Below are 26,342 nucleotides of genomic sequence, written 5' to 3' on the forward strand. Positions count from 1 at the left end.
GCAGTCAAAATCATCAATTCGCGTTGTTCAAACTTGAAACCAAAAATTTGTCTTCTGCATTCATCTTCTGTTTTCCAACGAATCTGTTTTGTTGAATTTTCAGGTAAATTTAGTTCATATCATGTTAAGCACAATTTTGTGTGAAAACAAAATTAAGAAAAAAAAACTTTCAAAATTTTACTCATGATGTATGAAATAATATTTTAAAAAAGTTGTGTAAAACATTACTGTTATAGCAAAATACAAAAACAGATTTTAAAGGGAACGAATTTTGTTTTTTTTGTGATTTAAAAGGTCGAATTTTGTGATATGGTGGATATATATGGATAAATAGTTTTTTGCAAAAAAAGTTTTTGCCCATTTTTTTTGCAAAAGGCAGTTTTTTGCCCATTAGTAAAGAACAAAGCAGAAGACCCATGTTAAAATCACTATCGTTTCTGGCCACTCGAGGATAAACAAGTTACATTCATTCATTTCAGTTTGACCCCGAAACATGCGACATACACCACCTATCCACATTATACTGTCCATGTCAATCTACCACCACCATACAACGACTGGTGGATTTCCAACTTTCAAGCGACAATCGGTTATGGGCGTTGTGGCAAGACACTGACGACCAACCAACACTAGCTGTTTGTGACATCATAATAAAAACCTGGCATGAAGTGGCGATGTCGCAACCGCTCTCACCTGAGGTAATTTCTTTGTTTGTTTAAGTTAGTGTGGACAATTTGTTTGTCAATGTAAGTAATAAATGACATTTTCGTCTCTTTGGTCACGATAACTAAGAACGGGAGAGTTTACAAAAGCGAAAAAAGGAGTAGGAACCACAAAACAACAGTTGTTAACTTGTTATAACATGATTATTGATAAAACATAAAAAGAAATATATTTTGTTTTGGACAAAAGGCGTCAAAAAGCAGTTTTATAATTTTTCGAATGTTCTTTAATCTTTATTTACTACAAAGTGGGACGAGAAAGTATAGATTGAATAGGTGTCCCATCTTTCCCCACCCTACTAAATACTTCTTTTTAATAACAATAAACACACTCAGGTCACCATACCCTATCATTCAAGTGTGCCCGAAGAATTCTTGAAGAAAATATTCGATCCCCGGAAGTTTTGTACGTCATCCATTCGTAAAGCTCTCAGCGTCCACCAACGAACCCCACTTAGCAGTCGCAACCCTTCAATGAAATCCCTGCAAGATGATGTTGTAAAACTAATGGAAACAGAGGTACATATATATATATATATATATATATCATATTTATTAAGTGACTACTTAGTAGGGTGCTATACCACATATATATCATATTTATTAAGCGGTGTAGCTCCAACATATATTTTTTGGCAAGAATAGTATAAAATTGCAAACAAATTTGCAGAAACTGGAAAATTTATGTATCTTAATAAAGCAAGTCATCATTTTCTCGCATTTAACAAAACAAAGGAAGTTAGAGTAATTGGCCTCCAACCCAGAAAACACGCAATAATTTGTAAAAGAAACAAGAACCAGAAGATATAGTTGTGAGATTAAGGCCCTTAGGGGTGCCTGGAATGTCATGTCAACCCAACTTTTGAAACAGGGGTGACATCATAAGTGTTAACGCCACAGTTTTTACAAAAACATTTTTAACCTGCTTTAGGGGATACCACTCCATCAGTTTGATTTGCGTGCGTTTTTTTTTTCAGACACTTTTTTGTTTACTAAAACTTGGTGGTACTTTTAGATCAGTTTGGAGCTTTTTTATATATACCAATTTTCATTTTTATTGGTATGCCTATTTTGTTCATTTCATACTAATACACTTCTAATTAAATACAGGTTGCTTACAATCTACCTGATGAAGACAACTTGAAACAAAGTCTTGATGAAATCCAACTCCTAACATGGTCCACCTTTTATACAAGTTGTGTACAATATCAACAATATGCTTCTAAACCTATTGCTATAACTAATCCAGATGGTTGCATCCCTACCATTGTGAAAAAGGTAAGTTTTTCTTCCCGGTCATTTATCTCAGAGGTAATGAGTTCAAGGCTCGTCGTTGCTATTGTGACTTTATGTGTCCTTGGGCAAGACACCTAACGACAATTGCTTCAACCCAGTGGTCACTTGTGGGTTGTCTTAATTGTCAGTTGTACAAGGAAAACATTTCCCCATAAAATTACATAGGTTGTAACTCGTTAAGGGGCACGAGGTGTATGAAACAGAACACCTATGTTATAATGAATGTCGTTTTTTTGGACACGCGAGGATAAATAGTTTCCCTTTATATACATTATATTATATGCAACTTAATAGTGGAGAGTATAAATTTTCCTTTTTTGTAAATGGTTTGGTACAAAATGGTGCAACCATATGGTTTGTATGAGCAAGTGTGTTTGGGAATTTACTGTATTTGCTCCAACCCGGCAGTCACTAATAACTTGTCAAATTTGCCATTTACCGAAAAACTAATAATTAATAATAAAAAGTCTACATAATATATTTTAGCAATTTTTATTTGTGATTCAAAACAAAACTTTGAAGATATTTTCCTGCCGTTATAAATTGCCCCCTGAACCTTTATTTTTCACAAAACTCGTTTACGAATAGTTGATCCATTTTCTAGGGTTATGTTTCCCAACAAATTCCAGTCTCAATGCTTGAAGCTGTATGTAGAGGGGTGGATGCTTCACAGCTTAAGTTCCTATATCCTGTTGCTGATGGTGAGTCTAATGGTTTGGTATAAAGACTAATATATTCTACCATGGTGATGTCCCACAGCGTGATATGTCATGGGACCTGTGAGTGTTACCCAGCCATGTGAGGATAAATAAGTTACACCCATTTATTCATTCAGATAGTTCCAAACTAAGACTGTGGCCAACTGCGCTAACCACTATGCCACGGCGCCGGACAAGTAATTTTAAAAAACTTTAGAAAAATTTCATATTCAATATTTATACATCTGGTATATTTTTTTCAGATTTAGTATTCACTGATTTGGTTAAGTTGCTCAATTGTTTATCCTTGCTGTCCTCTATACTTGGAAAGGAATATTTGGAAGAACTTGCACAATCTGTTCAACTTTGTGACAATCCAGCTACATTTATACATGGTGCTATGGAAGACATCAAAGAATCTATTAAGTTAGTATATTATGTTTAAAACCACAAGTTTGGAACCACCTATTTTAAGTGACAATTTTTAACAAAAGATTCAAAGCCACATTTTTTAAACTATGTTTTTAAAGCCAAAAATTTAGGGCCAAAAATGCAAAACTGTAATTTTAAGCTTTAAATTCGAGCCACAATTTTTAAATCCAAGACACATTAATAAAAATGCAACAAATTGTTCAAGGATCCCAAACTCACAACTTTCTTAACAAAAAATACTTCAATTTATCATTTAAATAACCCAATTAAGCACACCATCACAATTTAGTGAGAATTCAGATGAATCAGAGTTGGAAGATTACATCGGTCAAATAGGAGATATAGTTTCAACAATAAATGCTTTACTTCTGTGCCTTGAACCTGGACAAATACAACATGAATTGGGTAGGCTATCTGTTTTGTGCGTACTTTAAAAATCGAAAAAAACTATATATTTATCAATGTTTAATGTCTGGTCACATTTTTGTGCAATAATAATAATTTTATATTTTTGGCAATAATCTGTATATATTTATGACAGCAATTTTTGTATAAATTTTTTCATTCTTTTTTTTTCATTCTTTTTTTTAAGCATAATTATATATATTATATGTATATTTTTTTTACATAAAAAATTGTAGTTTAAAAGGGGGCGGGGTAGCAACTCCCCAAAACTCCCCCTGGTTTTGCCAATATTTACAGCAATAATTTTCACAGACCCCACCAACTGCTGTGCTGTTAAGTCTGACTTCGGGTTAGAACTTCTACTCAGTGCTACCCACCAGTATGTAGAGGACAGGCTTCACCTGGTTTTGCTACTTTTGATTGTTACCGTCTTGTTTGACGAATTACAGGAAAATGTAAGTAGTTTTGTATGCAAGAAGTTCATATTAATCAATAAACATTAGGAATTATATTTTTACATTAATGCATTTTTCGATATTATATTTTTTACAATATTATATTTTTTACAAAATTGTATTTTTTACAATATTACATTTTTTACAATTTTATATTTTTCACAATATTACATTTTTCACATTTTTTATATTTTTCACAATATTTGATTTTTCACATAAATATTATTTTCAAGTTCTCCGAGCGAGTTGCGATCTACGTTCACTCTTACAGCGCCATCATGTGGGCGGTGTCAGCCGAGAAGGAACATGTTCCAAACAGTTCAATGTGAGCTGCATTTATTTAAATAAAACTTTTAAAATCTTACAACTAAATTTAACGATTTTAAGTCAAAAGTAAATCATTTTTTTATACCGTTGTTAATTTTTGGGGAAGATGGGACACCTTTTTATTCTATTTTCGTGTCTCATTTAGTAGTAAACCAAGAACACACGAGATGAATTAAAAAACCGTATCCTCACAACTCCCATAGACCGTTGTTAATTGTTTAAAACTCGATCAGAATATTTGGATATTATGTGCTTAAGGTGTCCCCTTTTCCCCCACCCTACTGTACATATAATATATAATATATATATATATAAAAGTAATAAGTTATATTAACTATTAAAACATTACAGAGAACACACCCTGCAGTCACTTTCTGTTGGTGACAATAAAAGTTCTTCGCGTACTTTGTTGGAGGGGTTTCTTAAAAATGAAGGGGGGAAACTTCTGTGTTGTATTTTGAGGGAAAATTCGGAGCAGTTTAACGGAGTTATTGACAATGCTGTTATCCCAAAAGCTATTGCTGGAATCATACAACTTTTGTAAGGATATAGATTGTATTTTTAATGTTTGTTAATTGAATTTTAACTGATTTACACTGATGATGGACCAAGTTACTGTCTGGATACTAAACTCATAATCAGCAGATGTTTCGGACAGTAACTTGGTGGGATAGTAACCTCTTTTACACTGATGGTGGACCAATTTACTGTCTGGATACTAAACTCATAATCAGCAGATGTTTCGGACAGTAACTTGGTGGATAGTAACCTCTTTTACACTGATGATAGACCAAGTTACTGTCTGGATACTAAACTCATGATCAGCAGATGTTTCGGACAGTAACTTGGTGGATAGTAACCTCTTTTACACTGATGGTGGACCAATTTACTGTCTGGATACTAAACTCATGATCAGCAAATGTTTCGGACAGTAACTTGGTGGATAGTAACCTCTTTTACACTGATGATGGACCAAGTTACTGTCTGGATACTAAACTCATGATCAGCAGATGTTTCGGACAGTAACTTGGTGGATAGTAACCTCTTTTACACTGATGGTGGACCAAGTTACTGTTTAAATCACAAGACATTTCACTTTTAAATTACTATTTATTATTTTAAGTTTGTTTACCCTTTCCAACTGCATTATAATTTACACCTAATATTCCATTGTTTTTTTTTCAGATGGCCCCTTGGTCCAACCGTATCATTCCCAAAATATCTCTTCACAAATTCCCTATTTGGCTCTTTGCAATATTACATCAATGTGAGACTAAACAAGTGGTGTGATTTTAGCCCAGCATATATTTCATACATGTTGGCGTATTGCTACTTGCATAATGGGCAATACAATAAGGTGGGTTCACTATTTCACTCATTATGAAATGTTGGTACATTATATGTGAACGAATGAATGTAACTTGCTTTATCCTTGCGTGGCCGGAAAACGACAGTCGTTATAACACAAGTGTTCTGTTTCATACACGTCTTGCCAGCTTACGAGTTACTATGTGTATTACTTTGTGCCTGATTTTTTGGGGATTTTTTTATTTTATTGTTTAATGACCACTGGGCTGAAGCAATTGCATTGGGTGTTTTGGCTATAGACGACCACAATGGTAGCAGCATGAGTCTTGAACCTATATTCTCTGCTAAACCCCCTAATCAATGTGCTACAACAGTTCGGCGCAGTAGCATATTGGTTAGCGTGCCTGTCTCTTACCGATAGGTAATGAGTTTAAGACTCGTCGCTGCTACTATTGTGGGCGTATGTGTCCTTGGGCAAGACATTTAACAGCAATTGCTTCAACCCAGTGGTCACTAATGGAATGTCCAAATTATCAGCAACAAAAAAAAGAGAAAATCCCCGCAGAAATAAATACCCACAAAGTACCATACATGGTAACTCGTAATCTGGCACAAGGTGTATGAAACAGAACACCCGTGTTTAACGACAGTCGTTTTCCAGCCAGACGAGAATAAAGTAAGTTACATAACAGCCCGAATATTCATACTAACAATGGAAATTTTGTTCCAGGCTGTCCATACCTTTATACAAGCTGGTGGTAAAGCTGGAATGGATGGAATGTTAATTGGTAGCATGCTGGAACTTGACTTGGAGGAGCAACTAGCTGAAAACGAGATTGAGGTTTTGTTTTACACCAAGGTGAGACATTTAATATTTTTTTTCTTATGTTTTAAAATGATAACATAATTTTTTTAATTTTTTGATAAAAACGATAGCGAAAATCATGTTATTTAAAGAACAGAGAGAAGGGAATTAACGGCAAAGTGAGAGTTGTTAAAACACGCTCTGGATAAAAGGATAAAGTGACATTGCTGTCACGGGACATTTGTGACTTAAATTCCAGGTCCCATCTTGCCCCAACTTACAGGGCCTAACTTATATAGAATAGGCATGTCTATGTTTGGTGTAATAGGCTAACTCTGCCCTATATCTTAAATTTTCTGATGTGTTTTACCATATGACTTTACCTATATAGAATATCGCTTTAAAATTTGGAGTAGTGGACCAACTCTGGTCATACCTTTTGGCCTGCTAATGTTTTTCTGTATGACATCACCAATATAAAATAGAATAAAAATTACTGGTTAAACAAAACTCATAGAATCAATTAACGCGTCTTAAATATCTTTTCAGGTTTTAGAAATTTTTGAGAAATTAGAACTCGCCGAACAAGTTATAATTTTGGCGAAACATGCAATTTCAAAAGCTAGCGTTAAAGATGACAATATGGTGAATATTCTTCAAGTTATTATATTTCAACTTTACCTTCCAATGCTACCATTTGCTGGGGAATATCTAGTTTGTTACATTTGGTGGCAAAGTTTTTAAATACAGGGATAGGCATGCGTTTTTGTGAAACAAATCTAACGAATTAGTTGATATTATGTACTGGTTAATTCACTGATAAATTTTAGGGTACTCTTATCTACCCTGCCACCCCAGGTTTGGTGCCTTTGATTGGATTAGTAGTGCCACCAGGTGTCTTGCTATGTATCGGCCACAAAGGTGGCGGCATCGAGCTTTGAACCCAGTTATCCTATGATTACGTTGAGTCAGTCTACCATACACTACTACTGTTTAAAACCTATGTTTTTTAATACTGTAGAAAACAATTTTTCGGTTAATATTTTTTCATTTAATTTTTTTATAATTTCTTAACTAAAATATTTTCCAGCCGATTCTATGTTCAAGCATGTTCCGTCAGTGTTTGCAACTCAATAGATTTAATGAGGCTTACAAAGCTATTTTCCTCAATCCAAGTTGGGAGCATAAGAAGGTCAGTCAGACGATGTTTTTAACTTCAAACCATTTTTTTAACAGTCTTTTTTTAATTTTAATCTACATGCAGGCCTGTATTATATTTGAAATTCTAAATTTTTTTTAAATTTAGAATTTTTTTTTTAAATTTTTTTTTTTTTAAATTTTTTTTAAATTTAATTTAATTTTAAACAACTTTTTTAAATTTAAATATTTTTTTAATCAATAAAAAAGTTTTTTTTAAATTTAAATAATATCACTAATGGGAACGCTTTACTCTACTTTTTTTATGTACCATTTTTGTGAACCCCTGTTTTAGAATGAAGTTATGTCCAGAGCGGTTAAATTTGTTGTGACAGAAGTTCAGTTTCATAAATTTTAAATATTTTTTATTTTAATAAAAGATTAAAATATATATTTATTGTTTCATTTCAAATACACGTATTATTTATATATCTATTTTTTTAACATTTTTTATTGTAAGAAAACATAAAAATATATGTTTAATTGTTTTATTTTAAATATATAGGCCTATATATACAATTTTTAAAGAATTTTTTTATAATAATTTTTAATACAAATGTATATATATGTATTATTTAAATGAAATTTTACGAAAATTTATATTTTTAATAGGATTGCCTCCGCATGCTGGTAATGGCATTATGTGAAAAGAAGAAATATAAATTATTAGTTGAACATTCGTATGATGATATGCATGTCGAGGTAAGGACACTTTAATAATTTAAATAATCTTTCACGGCTCATCTGGTATAAAAAAATGTAGTTTATATCCGGCGTTTTGACACGCCATCTGGGAAGGCGTACGTTTTATACCAGATGACATCTTGTCGAATGACAGACGAAATTTCAGAAATATTATTTTTTGTCATTTCTGCTAAATGTAAATAATCTTTCAACGGCTAATCTGGTATAAAAACATAGTGTATTTTTGACAGTTGCCATTTTTTAAAAACATGGTGTATTTTTGACAGTTGCAAGACTTAGATTTTCATACCCGACGAAATCTTGCCAATGGCAGACGAAACGTCGAAAATACACTACGTTGTACAAGACATATAACGGCAATTGCTTCATTCCTTATGGGTGTCTAAATTGTCAGCCATTTATAAAATAAAGTTTAAAAAATTCAAAAAAAAACAAAAAAACAAAAAAAAAAATGTTAAAAAAACAAAAATGTTTTACTGTTAATTCCCATCTCCTGAAAAAACATTTTTGATAGTTTGGATTATGTTAATTAATATCACCTGCTACTTTGCATCTAAAATAAATAAAAATCATTTTTTGTGCAGGTTGTCAATATATTGGAGCACAGAGCTCGTTGTAGTGACCTTTTGAACTCTCGACACAAATATTACGACTTGTTGTTTTCGTTTCACGTTTATCGTGGAAATTATGGAAGGGGTAAGTGTATACAGTAGGTTGGGGAAGATGGGACACCTTTTCATTCCATTTTCTTGTCCCATTTGCTAGTAAAGTAGTAAACAAAGAAAATTTATAGAAATATTTGTTTTGATTGTTTGTAACAAATGGTTACCTTACAGAAAATTACAGAAACTTTTTATTTATAACAATCGTACCAGATATACCAACTTAGATTTATCTGTGAGCCATGGAACACCCGTGTTATAACGACTGTTGTTTCCCTTCTACGCAAAGATAAACAAGTTACATTCATTCCCGATTTACTTTTTATAAATCAGATTAAGACGCGATAATTTTTTCAATAATCCCTTTAAACACTTCAGCTGCAAGCACGATGTACGAACAAATGTGCCGACTCCAAAATGAATATTCAGCCTCCCCATCAGCCAATGTTCTCCATCTACAACATATGTGTCTTGTTTCAACGGTGTCTTGTTTACGACTCGTAGATAAGCAATACAGATGGTTGGTTCACCCAGTTGATAAAAAGCAAATTGAGGTAAAAGTTAGATTTATTAATAAAAAATTGCGAAAATTTTAGAATTTAAAAATTGTATTTGTTAGAAAATTATTAATCTTGGCTTAAGTATATGAAACTTTGAAAAAAAAATGAAACATTTTTCAGAATATTTTTTAATGTTTCGTTATATTTCTGTCGCAAAATAAAAATTGTATATTTGAATACAATAAAACAAAAATATAATTGTAGAAGAATTAAAAAAAAGGGTTTAGAATAATATATTAGGGCACATACACCTCAAGTTATATCTCCAGTTTTCCAAAAAAAGACACCAACAAAAAGTAACATATGTGGTAACTCGTATGTGGGCATGGGGTGTATGAAACAGAACATATAGTAGGATGGGGTAAGCTGGGACACTTTTAGCTCATAATATCAAAATATCCTGATCGTGTTTTAAACAATTAACAACGGTATATGGGAGTCGTGAGAATACGGTTTTATAATTCTTTGAATTTTCTTTGTTTACTATCTCACGGGATGAGAAAATGGAATAAAAAGATGTTCCATCTTCTCCTTCCTACTATATATTGAGTCATTGACTTTTTTATTTTTTTTATTTTTCAAAATTTTTATTTAATATAAATTAGCTTAGTCATATTCAGTAAATTGTTAGAACTTCTTATTTAACATATATGATAAAAGTATGTATATATATAGAGTAGGGTGGGGGAAGATGGGACACCTTTTCATTCTATTTTTTCGTCCCATTTGGTAGTAAACAAAGAACATTTAAAGAATTATAAAACCGTATCCTCACGACTTCCATAGTTGGTTGTTAATTGTTTAAAACACAATCAGGATATTGGGATATTATGAGCTAAAGGTGTCCCATCTTACCCCACAGAACTCTATTATATACTAGAAAATAAACGACTGATTATGACTTTCCAGTTCATTGGTTGTCGCTCACCAAAACGTAACGCTGAAGGCGAGGCACTCCCGGTGGAAAATTCGCAACGAAAAATTCGTCTTGTCGAATTTGACCAACTCCAAAATGAACTTTTGTTACTCGAATGTCGGATGAAACTTGCATTAGATGAAGAGGTATTGTGGGGCAAACGTGGGGTGGTATGGGGGGGGGGATTGACTCGTTATGGGTTTAGCAGCAGCCACGCTTTTATTCAAGGAGTTTTACCTGTAGCGTGGTTGCGTGGGTATAATGGCAGCAGTTTTGTACTTTTGTTGCGAATTCCCTTTTTTGTTGTTGTATTATTTAATCTGATCTTCGGGACTGTATTCTTTCGGTGGAAAGTGATTAGCGCGCCTGCCTCTAACCCAGAGGTTGTGGGTTCAAGGCTCACCGCTGCTACAATTCCTTGAGCAAAACACTTAACATCAATTGCTCCAACCAAGTGTTCACTAATGGGTAGTCCAAATTATCAGCCACACATAAAAAAAAAATAATCACTTACAAAGTAACATACATGGTAACTCGTAAGCTGGCACGAGGTGTATGAAACAGAACACCTGTGTTGAACGACTGTCGTTTTCCGACCATGCGAGGATAAAGTAAGTTACATTCATTCAAATAGGTATTAGAACACTTGTATAACCATGTAATAACAGGTTCAAAGCTAAAGTATTAAAATTAATAAACGTTTATTTTGTTAGAATGAATTAAATGTGGGCGCTTCTGCTTCTGAAAAAGAAACTTTGTCGTTGCTTGTGCACTCGTCTTATTTCAACGACGCATTTATTATTTGTGACAAATTTAAGTTGGATAAGAAATCTGTCTTTGAAGTTATGTGCACGAGGTAAGTACCTCATGCTCACTGTCGAGTAATAATATGAGCATCTTCTTATACACCAGACACACATGGTGTATTCATACACCTCACGCTCACTGTCGAGTAATAATATGAGCATCTTCTTATACACCAGACACACATGGTGTATTCATACACCTCATGCTCACTGTCGAGTTATAACATGGGTGTCTTCTTATACACCAAACACACATGGTGTATTCATACACCTCATGCTCACTGTTGAGTTATAACATGGGTGTCTTCTTATACACCAGACACACATGGTGTATTCATACACCTCATGCTCACTGTCGAGTTATAACATGGATGTCTTCTTATACACCAGACACACATGGTGTATTCATACACCTCATGCTCACTGTTGAGTTATAACATGGATGTCTTCTTTCACACCAGACACAAATTACTCTAACATTTTCACCCAGATGTATTTACGCCTCCTACTCAAACGACGATGCCCAAATATGGTCGTGGCTGAAAAAGAACGAGATACGCTCCAGCGATGCTCACTCAAGCGCGTCCGACGTTGCGTGGAGGTTCCTCGAAACCTCGTTATCCGAACACGGGGAAATTGAAACGCACAAAAGTTCGAACTACCGAGCTGTGCTACAAACGTTGTTATCATATAGTTACCCACTACCTGCATGGTTTGTTAAGATATATAAGGTAATTTGTATTTATAATATAAGGCATTAAGTTTGTGTAATATTTTGTCTTAAATATTTTTTTTATTGAAAATAAATATCTTTTTTTTATTCAAAATATAAGATATGAAAGTTATGTGATACTTTTTCTAATTTTAGGTATTTTTTTGACTGAAAATAAATATTCAACTATAAAATTAAGGACATTGTAGTTGTTTTATTTTTTTAAAAATTTTTGGTTGGTGTATTACTTTTTATAAATTAATAAACAAAATAAAAACCTTAAAATAAATCATTTAATTTTTTTGTCGAAAAAATAATTAGTTGAATGAATGAATTTAACTTATTTATTATTGCGTGGCTGGCCAATGAAAGGTGTTATAACACAGGTGTTCTGTTTCATGCACCTCGTGCCAGCTTATGAGTTACCACGTATGTAACTTTGCAGTGATTGTTTTCCTATATGTGGTACCTTATAAACAGGCACGAGATGTACGTGCCAGAACACCTGTGTTATAACGACTGTCGTTGCCCTCTAAGCACTGAAAAATACATTACATTTATAAAAATAAATAAAAAAACAAATAAAAATGAAAATTCTTTTTTTCAGAAAATCAACTGCCCAGAATTAATCCGAATGTTGTTGTGTTACGATTGGTTGGAGCTTTCAACAACATTATGTGTGGATTATATGAATGCTGTTATGGGAGTTTCACCCGCTGAGTTTGGTATCCATGTAAGTTAATGTTATAATTTTAACTGTTACTTTTGCTACCAGGCAAAATGTAAAATAATTTTTGTGGGGCTTATAGGTTTTTAAATACCATTTAAGCAGAAAAATAAAATATTTACTATTTTAATAACGCTTTTACAATACTAAAGGAAAAGTTATTGTTGCTAAAAAATCATAACGGCTCACGCAAAACATAAATATAAAAAACACATAAATAACATATATATATAAAAAACATAGTTTATTGGGCAGTATGTGCTTTACTAAAAAAAATGATTTATTTTTGACTGCTTAAGGTATATTACTTAGGGTAAGATGCTCCATGTTTTCATTCAATTTTATCGTCCCATTCGGTAGTAAACAAAAACTATTTACAGAATTATATAACTGTAGGACTTTAATATTATAAATAATAATATATGGGATATTATGTGCTAAGAGTAACTACACAGCACTACTACTATATATTATGCAATATGCGTGGTAGAAAATTAGCAATAGCAGTAATTTTCCACAAAATTACATACTTGGTAATTAGTAAGCGGGCATGAGGTGTATGAAACAGAAGACCTGTATTATAATGACTATCGTTTCCCAGCCATGCAAGGATTAAGCAAGTTACATTTAATACAATACAGTAAATATATCTTTATTACATCACAGAGTTCATTATTAAACATAAACAAACAAGTGTGGAGTCCTCAGAATGAAATTTCCCAACTTCTCTCTGTGTTGGATGATATGAGACATGAAGAGAAATATAACAAGGTTTGGGAATATTTTAATATATCGGTTTGTACCACTATGTGCACATGTGTATCTGACGCAGTGGTTATAGCGCTTGCATCGTAACTAAAGGGACAGGGTTCAAGACTCGACGCTGCTACCATTGTGGGCGTATGTGTCCTCGGGCAAGACACTTACCGGCAATTGCTCCAACCCAGTGGTCACTAATGGGTTGGAGGGATGGTCAGTGGGCAAAGTAGTTTTATTTTCTAATGATTATTGTTATTTATATTTGCTACAATAAAAAAATTCTTAGTTTTGTACTATTTATTATATATATATTTTATATTTTCTGGTGTTTTGATGTTTTAGCACACCTACAAAAAGTTGTTTAAAAAATGTTTCGGAAATTAGTTTGCCAAAGTTTAACTATTAAAAAAAAATTTAAATTAAAAAAATAATTCATCTGTTAATAATAAATTTATAATTTACATTTTTTATCAGCTTTACAAAACTCTGTTTTCCAAACGTGAGGAATATTTTGAAGAAATAAAACGAGTTTCCGCAACCGACAGATTCCATGCATCCATGGTCCATTGAAAATCGAATGTTTGTAAATCCAATTATGAGCAGTTTTGAGAAAAAGTGCTTTTTTGCGATTTTGTAAAAACAGTTCAATTTTTGTACCAATTGTGTAAAGTGTCAATAAAAACTGCCTTTTCTAAAAGTGTCTTTTATTTGGTTTTACATGTTTGGTTTGTCCTGAATCAATATATAACATAACACAACATTATAAGGAATGTTTAAATTATGAATGAATGAATGTAACTTACTTTATCCTAGCGCGGCCTGAAAACGACAGTCGTTATAACACGGCTGTTCTGTTTCATACACCACGTGCCAGCTTAAGAGTTACCAAGTATGTTACTTTGTATGTGATTATTTGGGGAGAATTTTGGTGTTGATTCTTTGCGTTCTTTAAACAACAGGATCTTCGCAATCGTTTTCAAAGAGATAAATAAAAGTTATGTTATCAACGTTGTTACTTTGCAAGCATATTTTTGTTAAGCTTTGTCTGCTGCTGTCTGTTCGCTGCTTCTTTTGCAGGCATCGCGTGTTTGCTGTTAGCAAACTGAGTGTTGACATTTGAGTTTCGGCTATTAATGATTAGGCTTCATCTGAAACGGTATATGTAAGTTACACAGGGAGAGCCTAGTATTAGTTTTAGACAAGTTTCAAATACAGAACAGGTGTTTGGATATTTTTACGACTGTCGCTTTGTTGCCAATTCCCTTTTCTTCGCTATTTTAAATAATTAATCTAATCTTCTGTATAACTAGAGATGGAAAAACATATTGTTTTTATGCTGTTTTAACGTCTATGCCTGAAGTCGATTAAAAGTAGCTGACTTTGTGAATATAAATAAAAAATGTCAGAATGGTCAATGGTAAACTCATACAACCACCTCGGCTGTGCTGTTGGACAGTTCGATAATGCACGAGGTTTTGATTTGTCAGTTAAATGTCGGACGTTAACCGTTACAGACATCAATAACAAACGAATACAGGTAATCTAGGCAAAGTTGGTTTAGCAGCCACGCTTTTATCTGATACATTTATTCAAGTAGTTTTTACCTGCAGTTTGTATACAACTAGTATTGTCGTTTTGTTTCTAAATCTAATGCAAGTATGTTGTTTTACGGTTTGTTTTGACGTATATAAATACAGTTTTAAGGCGGGCACGAGGTGTATATGAAACAGATCACCCGTGTTATAACAACTGTAGTTTCCCAGCACCCGAGGGTAATGCACATTACATTCATTCATTTATAATTACATTTGTTCATTCATGCTTCTATTCCAGGTGGTGGACGACCAAGGAAAATATTTACACCACTGGAGTGTTACAGTAAACGGTTTACGACTCTGTCCTTTAAATCTACGAAGGCAAGATAACGAAGTAGTGGCAGCTGTAGTAGAAGGGTGTGCGGTGCTATATAACTGTCCTAATGTTACAGGTTAAGATCACTAAAGTATTGCTGTTTAAGAAATACTTAAGTTAGAGCGTTTGCAACGAACTCGGTATCGTTTTTATTATAGACGTGTGGTTTTATAGAGTCATAAATTAATTTTCCAAATTGGTATAGTTACACAGAAAAAATCATCCACAAAGTTACATATGTGGTAATCCATACGCTGTACGAGGTGGGCACCTTTTTTAGGCCATCTATTCATTCTGTGTAATCGTTTTATTTGGTAGTAAACAAAAAACAGTCAAAGAATTATTATAAAACCGTTATCCCACGACTCCCATTGACCGTTCTTAATTGTTTAAAACACGATCAGGATATTTGGATATTATGTGTTAAAGGTGTCCCCTGCCCTGATATATGAAATAATAAAACAGCCGTGTTATAAAAACTTACGTTCCCATGCTACGCAACATAAAAAAATTACATTCATTCAACGGTGTTGCCCGCCATGGTCTTAAGATTTAGGCAAATATAAGTTGACTTGTCCCCCTACCTAATCTGAACATATTATTTTACAGATTTCCAAGGTATAACAGTCAAGTTATTGCATACATTTGGCAACGACGATCTCGTTTTTCCACGCAGCATACTCGTTAATAGTAAAGACCAATACGTGATAAGTGATGTAGGTCGACAGCGTGTAACTGTACATGACGTGTATGGCAAGGTGTTACGTGCCATTGGTAAGTTAACATGTAGTAGGGTGGGGTAAGATGGGATTTGGTTTTGTTATCTTTTATTATCTCATTTGGCAGTAAACAAATAATTTAACAAGATTTATCCCCGCGAGTCAAAAAGAACGTTGTTAATTGTTTATAACTAGATCAGTAAATATGGGTTTAAGGTTCTAGCGGTATCCTATTTTACCGCACAATACTATAACACGAATTTGATTTTTGAATGTCGTAGCAAAAACTTGATTTTTGAATGTAATAGTTTTTGAAGTAGAAAAACGAATTGTTGAAACACCGAAAAGACAGCGAAACAACAGTCGTTTAAACACGCTACCCGTCAACTTTGCGACACTTGTATGCAGTATGGTTTATAAAACTACATGCTTAGTATAAAATATTGTATAGAGTGCTTTCATTGAATTAAAGTTTAAGGTACATTTTGAATTTAGCACTTATTTTGATGAAACATTAAAATAATCGTTTAATTAGTCGCTAATTATGCGGTTTTAAATCTAAAAATTTAGTCTAAAATTTATAAATCTATATTATGATTTTATTATAATCAAGAGATTAAAGAATAAATGCTAGAATTAAAAACTGAAATAAGTTCGAAAAAAGGCTCCCAATAAACCAACAACAAGACAACTGTTCGACTAAATAGGATCTGTATTACCACTTACGTGCTCAATAATGATATACATGAATGAATGAATCAATAACACTTATTTATTTTCATGTGGTGGGGCAAATAACACGCGTGTTCTATTTCATTCACCCTGTGCTCGCTTACGAGTTACCAAATAGGAAACTTTGGAAGTGATAGTTATTTTGGGAGTTGGTCTTTTTTTCTATTGGAGCAATGTACAAGATTACGTGCTACATAAAGTGTACAGATTGTCACTTTCTTCGTAACTTCATCTCTGAAATCTTCAAAGAGTAATAGTAGCCTCGCCACGGTTCCCAGTTTACCCCATTTGCATACGAAGCATGTTGTCCAGTCAGGTAGAGGCCGTTTAAGTTAGCGGAATGACATGCGGTGTACCACCATCCACCCTTGAACCTCTCTGCGCAACTACCTGGATAGGCATCCTGGTCGCGATCCTTTGTCGAAAAATTCCCCGATCTCATGGCCGCACCTAAAAACATATAAGTCTTTAATGTTCAATATAAATATCTCTTCAGTAGGCTTCAACATTAGAAACGCAAATAGATTAGTTTTAATTGCCACTTTTTGACACCTGTGGAATGATTACTAGATAAATAAAAACGTTTCGAAACTTACTGGTTGTTTTGTCTTACCTGCATTACCACTGTAACCGGATACACCAAGTGCATACAGAGGCGCCCCCGACACAACGAAGTTGCTAAAACGAAAATATTTTTGATTATCTTTTGTTTAAAAGTATTTTCGGATAAATTACCTGTAAACTGCATGACTTTTATTGCCGTCAAAATCTTCCAAGTCGACTCTCATCTCGTATTCATTATTAGCTGTCAAATTGTGGATCACATTCAAGCCTACAATGAAAAGTTAGATAGTCCATTAGGAAAATGGCCAACATGGTTTTATATAAATAAGCTTCTATTCTTACCAAGCCAAAATTCGCCTTCCAAACCCCCGAAACCGGAAACATAATCGTCCCAACCCCTAAAAAAGTTTTCTGAGCCGTCTTTACGTCTTTGAAATACCTTTACAAAGAAGATTTGTTGAAATATTAAAACCAAAAATGATGTACTGTCCACATACCACCCAACCACCGCCATCAGTTACTAAATCGCAATAAACTTGAACGCCAACTTGTGAACCAGGATTAGGGTATATGGTGTAAACTCCGCCTTTCGACCAGTTCGGTTTCCTTGTTGAGACATCCTGGCACGATCGTGGCATCAGTAATTCTAAGAGTTGAATGAATATGTTATATGTAACTTTTTTATCTTTGCGTGGCGGTGTAACAACCATCGTTATAACATTATAACATGCACCTCGAGCGCAGTTATAAATTACCACGTGTGTAAGTTTTTGGCAGATTGTTTGCGGCGCCGTAGCACAGTTGGTTAGCGCGCCTGTATGTAACCCAGAGGTATTGGTTTCATAGCTCTTCGCTACTACGAATGTGGGCGTATGTGTTCTTGGGCAAGACACTTAACGAAAATTGCTCCAAGCCAGTGGTAACTGATGGGTTGTCCAAGTTATCAGCCACACATACCAAAATAAAAAAATCAAAATCCGTGTTATAACGACTGTTGTTTTCCGCCCACGCGAGGATAAAGTAAGTTACATTCATACAATTGTGCATAGTTGCCCTTTCTCGCCTTTTTGTCCCTTTGGGCCCACAGGTCCAGTAGGACCTTTTTTACCCGGTGGGCCAGCCCGCACCGCAGCGCCGTTCGTAGTTTGAACTCCAAGGACGTGACCGTATTCCATACGACAAGATTCAAGTGTTACTTGGCCATTTACAAAACAAACGAAACTCAGAATGAACACAGACGATAGCAATCGAAACATAACTATATTATGTTCTGGTTGTACGCAGCCTAATGAGAAAAAAAAAGATATTTATAAATCCAATATGAGAAAAAATGAACCTCTTTGTCTAGTAGCCCAAACCCTTAAACATAACGTTTGTACATGTTTCTCTTTTGCTAAACTAAACAATTAAACTTCAGCGAAAATCATTTTACCAACTGCCAGTGGCAATCAACTACCGTGTGGGTAGTATAACTTCAACTAAACGAACCAGTGCTTTTGCTCAAGTTTCGTGTACTTATTGTACTTATATTAGTACAGGCTTGCTCACGACTTGAGATCAGTTAGGAACTTTCATTAAAGCTTGACGTGGTAATATATTTGTTCGGACCGGTCCCAATTCAATAGACGGAACAAATATATCACGACAATAGAATTTAACAACGCGGGGTAACTCGTTTTGCTTCATCAAAACAACTTTGATTGATTGTGAAAAGTTCCAGCAAAACACCAATCCAACCACGCTTTGGCAAGTAGTTTGATAAATGACGTAAGATTGGTTTCCGCTCACTCGAGTGAGCACGTATTAAACTAATTAGCATAATATTAATTAAACCTTTTACTGCAACGGTCGACTAAGCTCGATCAAAAACAAAACAGAAGTAACCTTCTGATTTAAGTCGGCATTGGTGACTGTGTAGCAGTAGGTGAATGCATTTATAAATGTATTATAATTCATGAAACTTATTACGTATGAGGATTGAGTATTTGATAAAGAATATATAATAGGGTAGGGAAAGATGGGGCACCTTTTCATTCATTTTTCTCAAACCATTCGGTAGTAAACAGAGATCATTTAAAGAATTATAAAACCGTATCCTCAGGACCCGCAAATACCGATGTTAATTGTTTAAAACATGATCCCGATATTTGGATATTATGTCCCATCTTACCCCACAGAACTCTATATGTAAACGTGTTGTAACTGGTTGTGCTGGTTTGTATATTAGACTAGTAGACCTTTTATTACCACGCAGTAATTAAGTTATGTGGGGTAGGATATAACAATCTATATTTTAAAAACACCGTTTCGAATGAATGAATGTATATTACTTTATCCTCGCCTGGCCGGAAAACGACAGTTGTTAAAAACTGGTGTTCTGTTTCATACAGCTCGTGCCAGCTTACGAGTTACAATGCATGTTACTTTGTGGTCATACAACAGGTCACAGTGAAGATACAATGCGATTCAACTGGCCTTACTATATGTGTGCTGACAGTAAAGGTCGTATTGCTGTGTCCGATTCACATAACAGATGCGTGAAATTATTTGATGAAAAAGATTTCAAATTTATTTCTTCTTTTGGGGAGAACGAGCTCACGTGCGCCACCGGTGTTTGTGAAAGTTTAGACGGAAGGTAAAGTTTTACAAAATAATAAAAAAAATACTAAAAGTTTCACCCATAAAGTTACAAACGTTGTAACTGGTAAGCAGGCGCAAGGTGTATGAAACAGAACATCTGTGTTATAACGACTATCGTTTTCCCGCTACGTGAAAATAAAGAGAGTCACATCACGGCCTACCAGAGACATAGTCACATTCATTCATTTTTTCAGGTCGTTTTACGTCGGGGACTACGATACTAAATCCCTCATAGAGTATTCAACAGATGGTAAATACATTGGACATATTGACAAAAAGACATAACCAACACCTACCGCTGATATACAAAATAGACGACCGTGGAAGGATTTTCACAACAACAAGGGACGGGTTTGACCGTGTACGCGAAATACGAACAAAGATGATCTTTTTGTGTGCTGCGCAAAAGTTGTTAACAATAACATGCTAGATGTACCTTTAGTTATGTTGAAAATATAGAGTGGGGAAGATGGGACATCTTTTAGTTCTATTTACTCGTCCCATTTGGTGGTAAACAAACAATTATAAAACTGTATCCTCACGACTCCCATAGACCGTTGTTACTTGTTTAAAACACGATCAGGATATTTGAATATTATGTGCTAAAGATGTCCCAACGTTATACTTAGCAAAATATTAGCAATTCGTAAAAAAGTCCTTTCGTAAGCTGGTGTAAAAGGCACCATCTTTCAAACATGAATAATTAAAACAGACTGTACGGGTTCGAGGCTCAATGCTGCTATAATTACGCATATTTGTAGGCAAGACACTTAAGATTTATTGCTCCAAGCCAGTGGTCACTAATTGGTTGTTTAAAAAGTTACATACGTTGTACCTCGTAAGCGGGGACGAGGTTTATAAAAAAAGAGCACCTATGTTATAACTTTACAAATTATCACCGTAAAAAATAACCAGTTCGAATTTTCGACCAAACAGACTTAAATAACGAAAAATTAATGTTTATTATATGCTTGTATCATAATTTATAAACAAAACATTTGAAACATTCAAGTAGGGTAGAGAGAAAAGTTTCCAAAATGTAGAATTGAAAACTTACAACAAACACCACGTTTGCGAGTGCAAAACAAAAACGACTGAATTTTAAGGCAGGGGTATATCAAATATCACTACAAATCATATTGACATGCACAAGGTATTAACTATATTGAAAGAACAGATATTTTATAAAGTTTACAGCTTTTGGTGTTTGGTAATTAAAGTTTCCTAAACGCGTCATCGTACAGGGCTTTCTGTTGTTTCAAATGTTCGGCTTTAGAACCAGCTGCTGGAGCTGCCTCCGGTTTTCTACCAGTATAACTGTGGAGAGAGATAATAAAACAGAATTAGTAATTCTACTTGCTAAGTATGGGTTTTTGTTATAACTTAAGTGAGCATTAGGTGTATAAATATACCATGTGTTTCTGGTGTATAAGAAGACACTCTTGTTATAATTCAACAGTGAGCATGAGGTGTATGAATACACCATGTGTGTTTGGTGTATAAGAATACACCCATGTTATAACTCGACAGTGAGCATGGGGTGTATGAATACACCATGTCTGTCTGGTGTATAAGAAGACACCCATGTTATAACTCGACAGTGAGCATGGGGTGTATGAATACACCATGTCTGTCTGGTGTATAAGAAGACACCCATGTTATAACTCGACAGTGAGCATGGGGTGTATAAATACACCATGTCTGTCTGGTGTATAAGAAGACACCCATGTTATAACTCGACAGTGAGCATGAGGTGTATGAATACACCATGTGTGTCTGTTGTATAAGAAGACACCCATGTTATAACTTGACAGTTACCATAAGATGTATGATGAATACTCTATATAATAAGTCGACAGTGGGCATAAGGTGTATATAACTACCCCATGCTCCAACTCGACAGCGAGCATGAGGTTCGACTTACTGAATACGCCGTGTCCACCCACATGCAGTGCGCATACGTGGTTTACAATAATCGTAGAAACCCATGTTCTTATGTTCTTCTTGCAGCCAGTGTATACCAGCATTGGGGTATTTATTCATTTCAGCTTGTACCAGATCAAATGGGAAAGGGGCAATCTGGGACACGTTGTAATCACGATTAAATAAAAGTAATGATAGTGAAGTGTTCAGTATTACTATTGTATAATTGAATAAAACGTAATTTATCCACATGTGGCTTGAAAACGACAGTTGTTAAACATGGGTGTTCTGTTTCATACACCACAAATAATGTTACTCGGGTGATTATTTTTGGGAGAATTTTGTAATTTTTTACGAGTGGCTGATAATGTAGACAACCCATAACAGACTACTGGGTTGGAGAAAATAGAATGAAAGTGTGTCCCATCTTTCCCCACCCAAATATATTAAGAACTTTATTTGTCTCTCGGATTACAATAGTAAAGATTTTAAAATATTTAAAGGAAAAAACAGGATATACTGACAAAACAACAGTTGTTAAAACACGCTTACGGTTAAACATGTTTACATTTATTCGGAAAAAAAAAACATGGTCACTACACCTATTTACAACCATCACCTGCTCAATACGAGTGATAGCGACGTCATCAACCAATCCACGATCGCTTCTCTCTTTCAAAATATCGTAATAAACTTTCCCTGTGCAGAAAATCAATCGTCGACATTTCTCGGGGTTTTCTGACGCTGGTCCGTTGTCGGGAATAATCCTCTGAAACTCTGTTCCAGGGAGCATCTCGTTGAAAGATGATCGTGCCAGTGGGTGGCGTAAGAGAGACTTCGGAGTGAAAATGATCAACTGAAAAAAAAATCATAACCTAAATCTAAAGAAAAATTAAATTTAAATTAAAAAAAAAAATTTTGAATTTAAAAAAAAAATTTTAGATTTAACTTTTTTTTATAAAAGTCTAATATATGCTGGTTGCTGCCAGGCCTTGTTTTGCCTAAATTAGACAATTGCCAAAAATATCTCTTTCAGACTTAAATACACTTAGCAGTAACAGCTATATATTATTGAATATAATTTTTTAAATATTTATTTTACAAATATATTTTACATGAGTGTAATTTTATATATATATACCTTTTATATCAGAATATTATAAATTACCGGTTTCCTAAATGGTAGTGCGGTCTGTCTTCTCAAGATATGGAAAAGATTAGCTGGTGTCGTGCAGTTTGCAATGATCCAGTTTGCGTCTTGCAACTGACGGACCACAAAATCACCCACAATGCTTTCTGGGAAATGATCGGGGTCGTCGTTTTGCATCTGGAGGAAACGCTCCGGGCGTGCGGACGAATGCTCTGGGCCCTGGAGAGAAAAAAAGATCATATTAACATATTTTGCGGGAGGGGGGACGACTGAGTTGTGGATGGAATATAGAAGACATACTGCTAGCATGAACTACATACATAAGAGGCCTAGGTGTTAGGGTAATGGGCCAACTCTGACCTTATTCCCAGGTCCCATAGCGTGTCATGCCTTAGGATCTCACCCATATCAAATAGAATGTGCATATACAATGTTGGGGCAATGGGCCAACTCTGGCCTTAATCCCAGGCCCCATGGCATGCCTCGCTGTAGGACCTCACCCATGTACAATAAAACAGTACTGACAGTTAAAACAACAAAAACCTAACCATTCCTTCATATCCATGTGGAAGCAACAACACTAAACCACTCATTCTGATCCACTTAGCTTGCCCACTTGATATAAATTGATCAATAATGCATTGAGCTGTATTGTTGAAATCTCCAAACTGGGCTTCCCATAAAACCAGGGAGTTAGGATTGGTCATGGAATAGCCAAGCTCAAAACCTGAAAAGCAGGAAGGTAAAATCAGTGTTGCAACAGCAAAACTCAAAAAAATATTTTTTTTTTTGTGATCTTAAAATAATCGTTTAAAAATTGACAAACTTTTTTTATGAATAATTTTTTTTTAGTGACGCAAAATATCCATATTTTAATTGAGTTTGGCTTGTTTCAAGTTAACCCACAAATGCAGCTTAACCCCAGTGGAAGAGCTTTCAGTATTCCCAACCTCCCAAATATCATCTATAAAAATATATATAGTAGAGTGGGGAAAGATTGGACACCTTTTTATTCTATTTTCTTGTCCCATTTGGTAGTAAACAATGAACATTTAAGAACATATAAAACCACATCCTCACGACTCCTATAGATCGTTGTTAATTGTTAAAAACACAATCAAGATATTTGGATAATATGAGCAGAATGGGCCCCACCTTCCCCCACCCTACTATATTAAGAAAAATAAATAAATAAACCACACACTTACCCAGCACCCCATATTCAGATAAGGAACTATTACACACAGTGTATGTGGCTTGGTTGGGGTAGAGATCATTAAGTGGGACATATACCTTCTTGTCTTCCTTTTGATCATGAAGTTTGTGGTGTCTATGACTGTATATATACATACAACAATGTTATAACTGATAAAAGTTGTCATGTTTTTAATTTTTTAAGAAAATCTGGAGTGAAATTTTTACAATTTTAGTTGACAAACATAGGGAACCTCATTGATTAATGTGGTGAATGTAATATACTTTGGCTCTGTTTTTTTTGTATAGACACCTAACAGCAGGTTAAAATCTGGGGTGACATTGTTAAAAAACAGTTACACTCATAGTTGCCAGACATAAGGAAACCACATTGATTAATTTGGCGAATGCAATATACTTTGGTTCTGCTTGTTTGTATAGACACATAACAGCAGGGTAAAATCTGTTTACAATTAAAATGGAGAGTATTTTGTTTCAATAAGTCAAAATTTAAAAAATCCACAGCAAAGTTACATACATGGTAACTTTGTAAGCGGGCATGAGGTGTGTGAAACAGAACACCCGTGTTATAACGACTGCCATGTGTCCCGTCATAGATATACAAGTTACATTATATGACAGTTGAAGAATAAATAAGTAACTTCTATTTATTAAATCTTTAACAAACAAACAAACCTGAAAGTTCCGCGTTCCACATCTTGCCCACTGAGCCGAACGTGCGTGCCGTCTTTAAGTAAAGAACCGATCGCCAGAGCTTCGCCTAACGCCCAGTCAATGACTCGGTCGTTTACCATCTCATTACGAGCCTTCATGACTCGTCGGAGACCACCATGTATAGTGAGGTCGGCATTTTGAGAAAAAGTCTAAAAAATGTTTCATTTTTTGCCTTGTTTTTCATAGAGGTAAAAGTATGTTGTGTTTTAAAAACAGATAGTAATTTAAAAAAAAAAACTTTTTTTGCAAAAAATATAACAAAATTGTAATATACCATATATAAAGCACTGTTTAATAGATTACGTTAATTTGCAATGGAAACTCATGTCAATTTACAATGTTTGAAAAAAATTCATCAGAGACAAAAAAATAAGTTGCACAAAAAATACTGCTTCCAAAATAAAATAAATGTAAAACAAATTATCTCAAAAACATAACTTTCCTAGAAAAAGTATTGCAAAATGAAAACAAGTATATAGCAAAAAACATAGTCCAAAAAAACATGACCGCTAAAAAGTTCAAAAGAACAACTCAAAAAATAAAACAACTAATTACTGCCAAGTAAGTTGCAAAATAAATAACAAAAATTGCAAAATTTAAAGTAAAAAGATTTCTGAAAAATCTTCTCAAGATTAAACTGCCACCCACAAACCTTTCCAATGTGTTGAATAACTTCTTCAGGCACCCCTGTGTCCGCCACCTTTAACTCAACGTTGCCGTAAACATCTTGAAAGAATCCCTTCCATGGAGAATCAAGCCAGTGACGAAAATTTAATTCGTCAATTTTTTTCGAGGCTTCCAAAGAATTCTCACAAATTTGATCGTATTCGTTCACTTTGTTCTAAAAGATACGATTTTAATGGAAAATTTTTAAAGCAAAAATATTTCAAATGAACTCAAAAAAATGTTTTAAATGAACCGATTTTTTTTTCTCAGGTAAAACAAATAAAAAATGTTTTAAAAAATAAGCAATGTTTAAAAAAATTATAAAAAACTCAAATCAAACAGCTCATACATCGATATCTGCTTGTTCCACCAATCCTTCAGATTTCAATTTATCCGTGTAGATTTTGAAAACATTTGGATGATTTCGAATCTTTTGGTACATGAGGGGTTGTGTGAACATTGGTTCATCCATCTGAGGAAATATTTAAGTTAAATGAATGAATGAGTGAATGTAACTTATCTATCCTCGCGTGGTTTGAAAACAACAGTCGTTATAACATGTTTGTTCATACACTATTTGCCAGCTTATGAGTTACCATGTTTGATACTTCGGGGG

At 34.3% G+C, this 26,342-nt stretch overlaps 5 protein-coding genes across 5 annotated transcripts in view; 3 read left to right on the forward strand and 2 right to left on the reverse strand.

Annotated features, from left to right (window-relative positions):
- LOC100185550 (nuclear pore complex protein Nup160-like) overlaps positions 1-14,189 on the forward strand; it is a 20,437-nt gene extending 6,248 nt beyond the window's left edge. Inside the window, exons 12-30 of the mRNA XM_009862096.3 lie at positions 2,623-2,719; positions 2,980-3,142; positions 3,438-3,553; positions 3,866-4,008; positions 4,242-4,333; positions 4,687-4,875; positions 5,521-5,692; positions 6,374-6,502; positions 6,998-7,093; positions 7,539-7,640; positions 8,258-8,347; positions 8,935-9,046; positions 9,391-9,566; positions 10,482-10,634; positions 11,202-11,344; positions 11,785-12,025; positions 12,614-12,739; positions 13,400-13,504; positions 13,967-14,189. Coding sequence (XP_009860398.2) covers positions 2,623-2,719; positions 2,980-3,142; positions 3,438-3,553; positions 3,866-4,008; positions 4,242-4,333; positions 4,687-4,875; positions 5,521-5,692; positions 6,374-6,502; positions 6,998-7,093; positions 7,539-7,640; positions 8,258-8,347; positions 8,935-9,046; positions 9,391-9,566; positions 10,482-10,634; positions 11,202-11,344; positions 11,785-12,025; positions 12,614-12,739; positions 13,400-13,504; positions 13,967-14,062 — 2,541 coding nt within the window. The 3' untranslated portion in view covers positions 14,063-14,189. The remainder of the gene's footprint in view (positions 1-2,622; positions 2,720-2,979; positions 3,143-3,437; positions 3,554-3,865; positions 4,009-4,241; positions 4,334-4,686; positions 4,876-5,520; positions 5,693-6,373; positions 6,503-6,997; positions 7,094-7,538; positions 7,641-8,257; positions 8,348-8,934; positions 9,047-9,390; positions 9,567-10,481; positions 10,635-11,201; positions 11,345-11,784; positions 12,026-12,613; positions 12,740-13,399; positions 13,505-13,966) is intronic.
- The window catches only part of LOC108949985, a 436,537-nt gene that overhangs the window by 342,642 nt on the left and 67,553 nt on the right, over positions 1-26,342 (forward strand). The window lies entirely within an intron of this gene.
- Positions 14,811-20,782, forward strand: LOC113474759 (tripartite motif-containing protein 2-like). Its single transcript, XM_026837134.1, has 5 exons — positions 14,811-15,029; positions 15,326-15,479; positions 16,013-16,177; positions 19,861-20,053; positions 20,253-20,782. The coding sequence occupies exons 1-5, from the start codon at positions 14,892-14,894 to the stop codon at positions 20,341-20,343; spliced, it is 741 nt and encodes a 246-aa protein (XP_026692935.1). The 5' UTR covers positions 14,811-14,891; the 3' UTR covers positions 20,344-20,782.
- Positions 16,896-18,154, reverse strand: LOC104266304 (microfibril-associated glycoprotein 4-like). The gene is made up of 5 exons (XM_026837135.1): positions 17,916-18,154; positions 17,761-17,857; positions 17,590-17,686; positions 17,468-17,532; positions 16,896-17,304 (listed from the first exon to the last, which is right to left on the reverse strand). The coding sequence occupies exons 1-5, from the start codon at positions 18,126-18,128 to the stop codon at positions 17,066-17,068; spliced, it is 711 nt and encodes a 236-aa protein (XP_026692936.1). The 5' UTR covers positions 18,129-18,154; the 3' UTR covers positions 16,896-17,065.
- LOC100177680 (2-oxoglutarate dehydrogenase-like, mitochondrial) overlaps positions 21,002-26,342 on the reverse strand; it is an 18,144-nt gene continuing 12,803 nt past the window's right edge. Inside the window, exons 11-19 of the mRNA XM_026836995.1 lie at positions 26,076-26,207; positions 25,713-25,901; positions 25,022-25,209; positions 24,340-24,467; positions 23,680-23,858; positions 23,150-23,350; positions 22,601-22,837; positions 21,983-22,137; positions 21,002-21,375 (exon numbers count right to left, since the gene is read on the reverse strand). Of these exons, the coding sequence (XP_026692796.1) occupies positions 21,273-21,375; positions 21,983-22,137; positions 22,601-22,837; positions 23,150-23,350; positions 23,680-23,858; positions 24,340-24,467; positions 25,022-25,209; positions 25,713-25,901; positions 26,076-26,207 (1,512 nt within the window). The 3' untranslated portion in view covers positions 21,002-21,272. The remainder of the gene's footprint in view (positions 21,376-21,982; positions 22,138-22,600; positions 22,838-23,149; positions 23,351-23,679; positions 23,859-24,339; positions 24,468-25,021; positions 25,210-25,712; positions 25,902-26,075; positions 26,208-26,342) is intronic.

This window comes from Ciona intestinalis, chromosome 12 (genome assembly GCF_000224145.3).
Source record: "Ciona intestinalis chromosome 12, KH, whole genome shotgun sequence".
Lineage (NCBI taxonomy): Eukaryota > Metazoa > Chordata > Ascidiacea > Phlebobranchia > Cionidae > Ciona > Ciona intestinalis.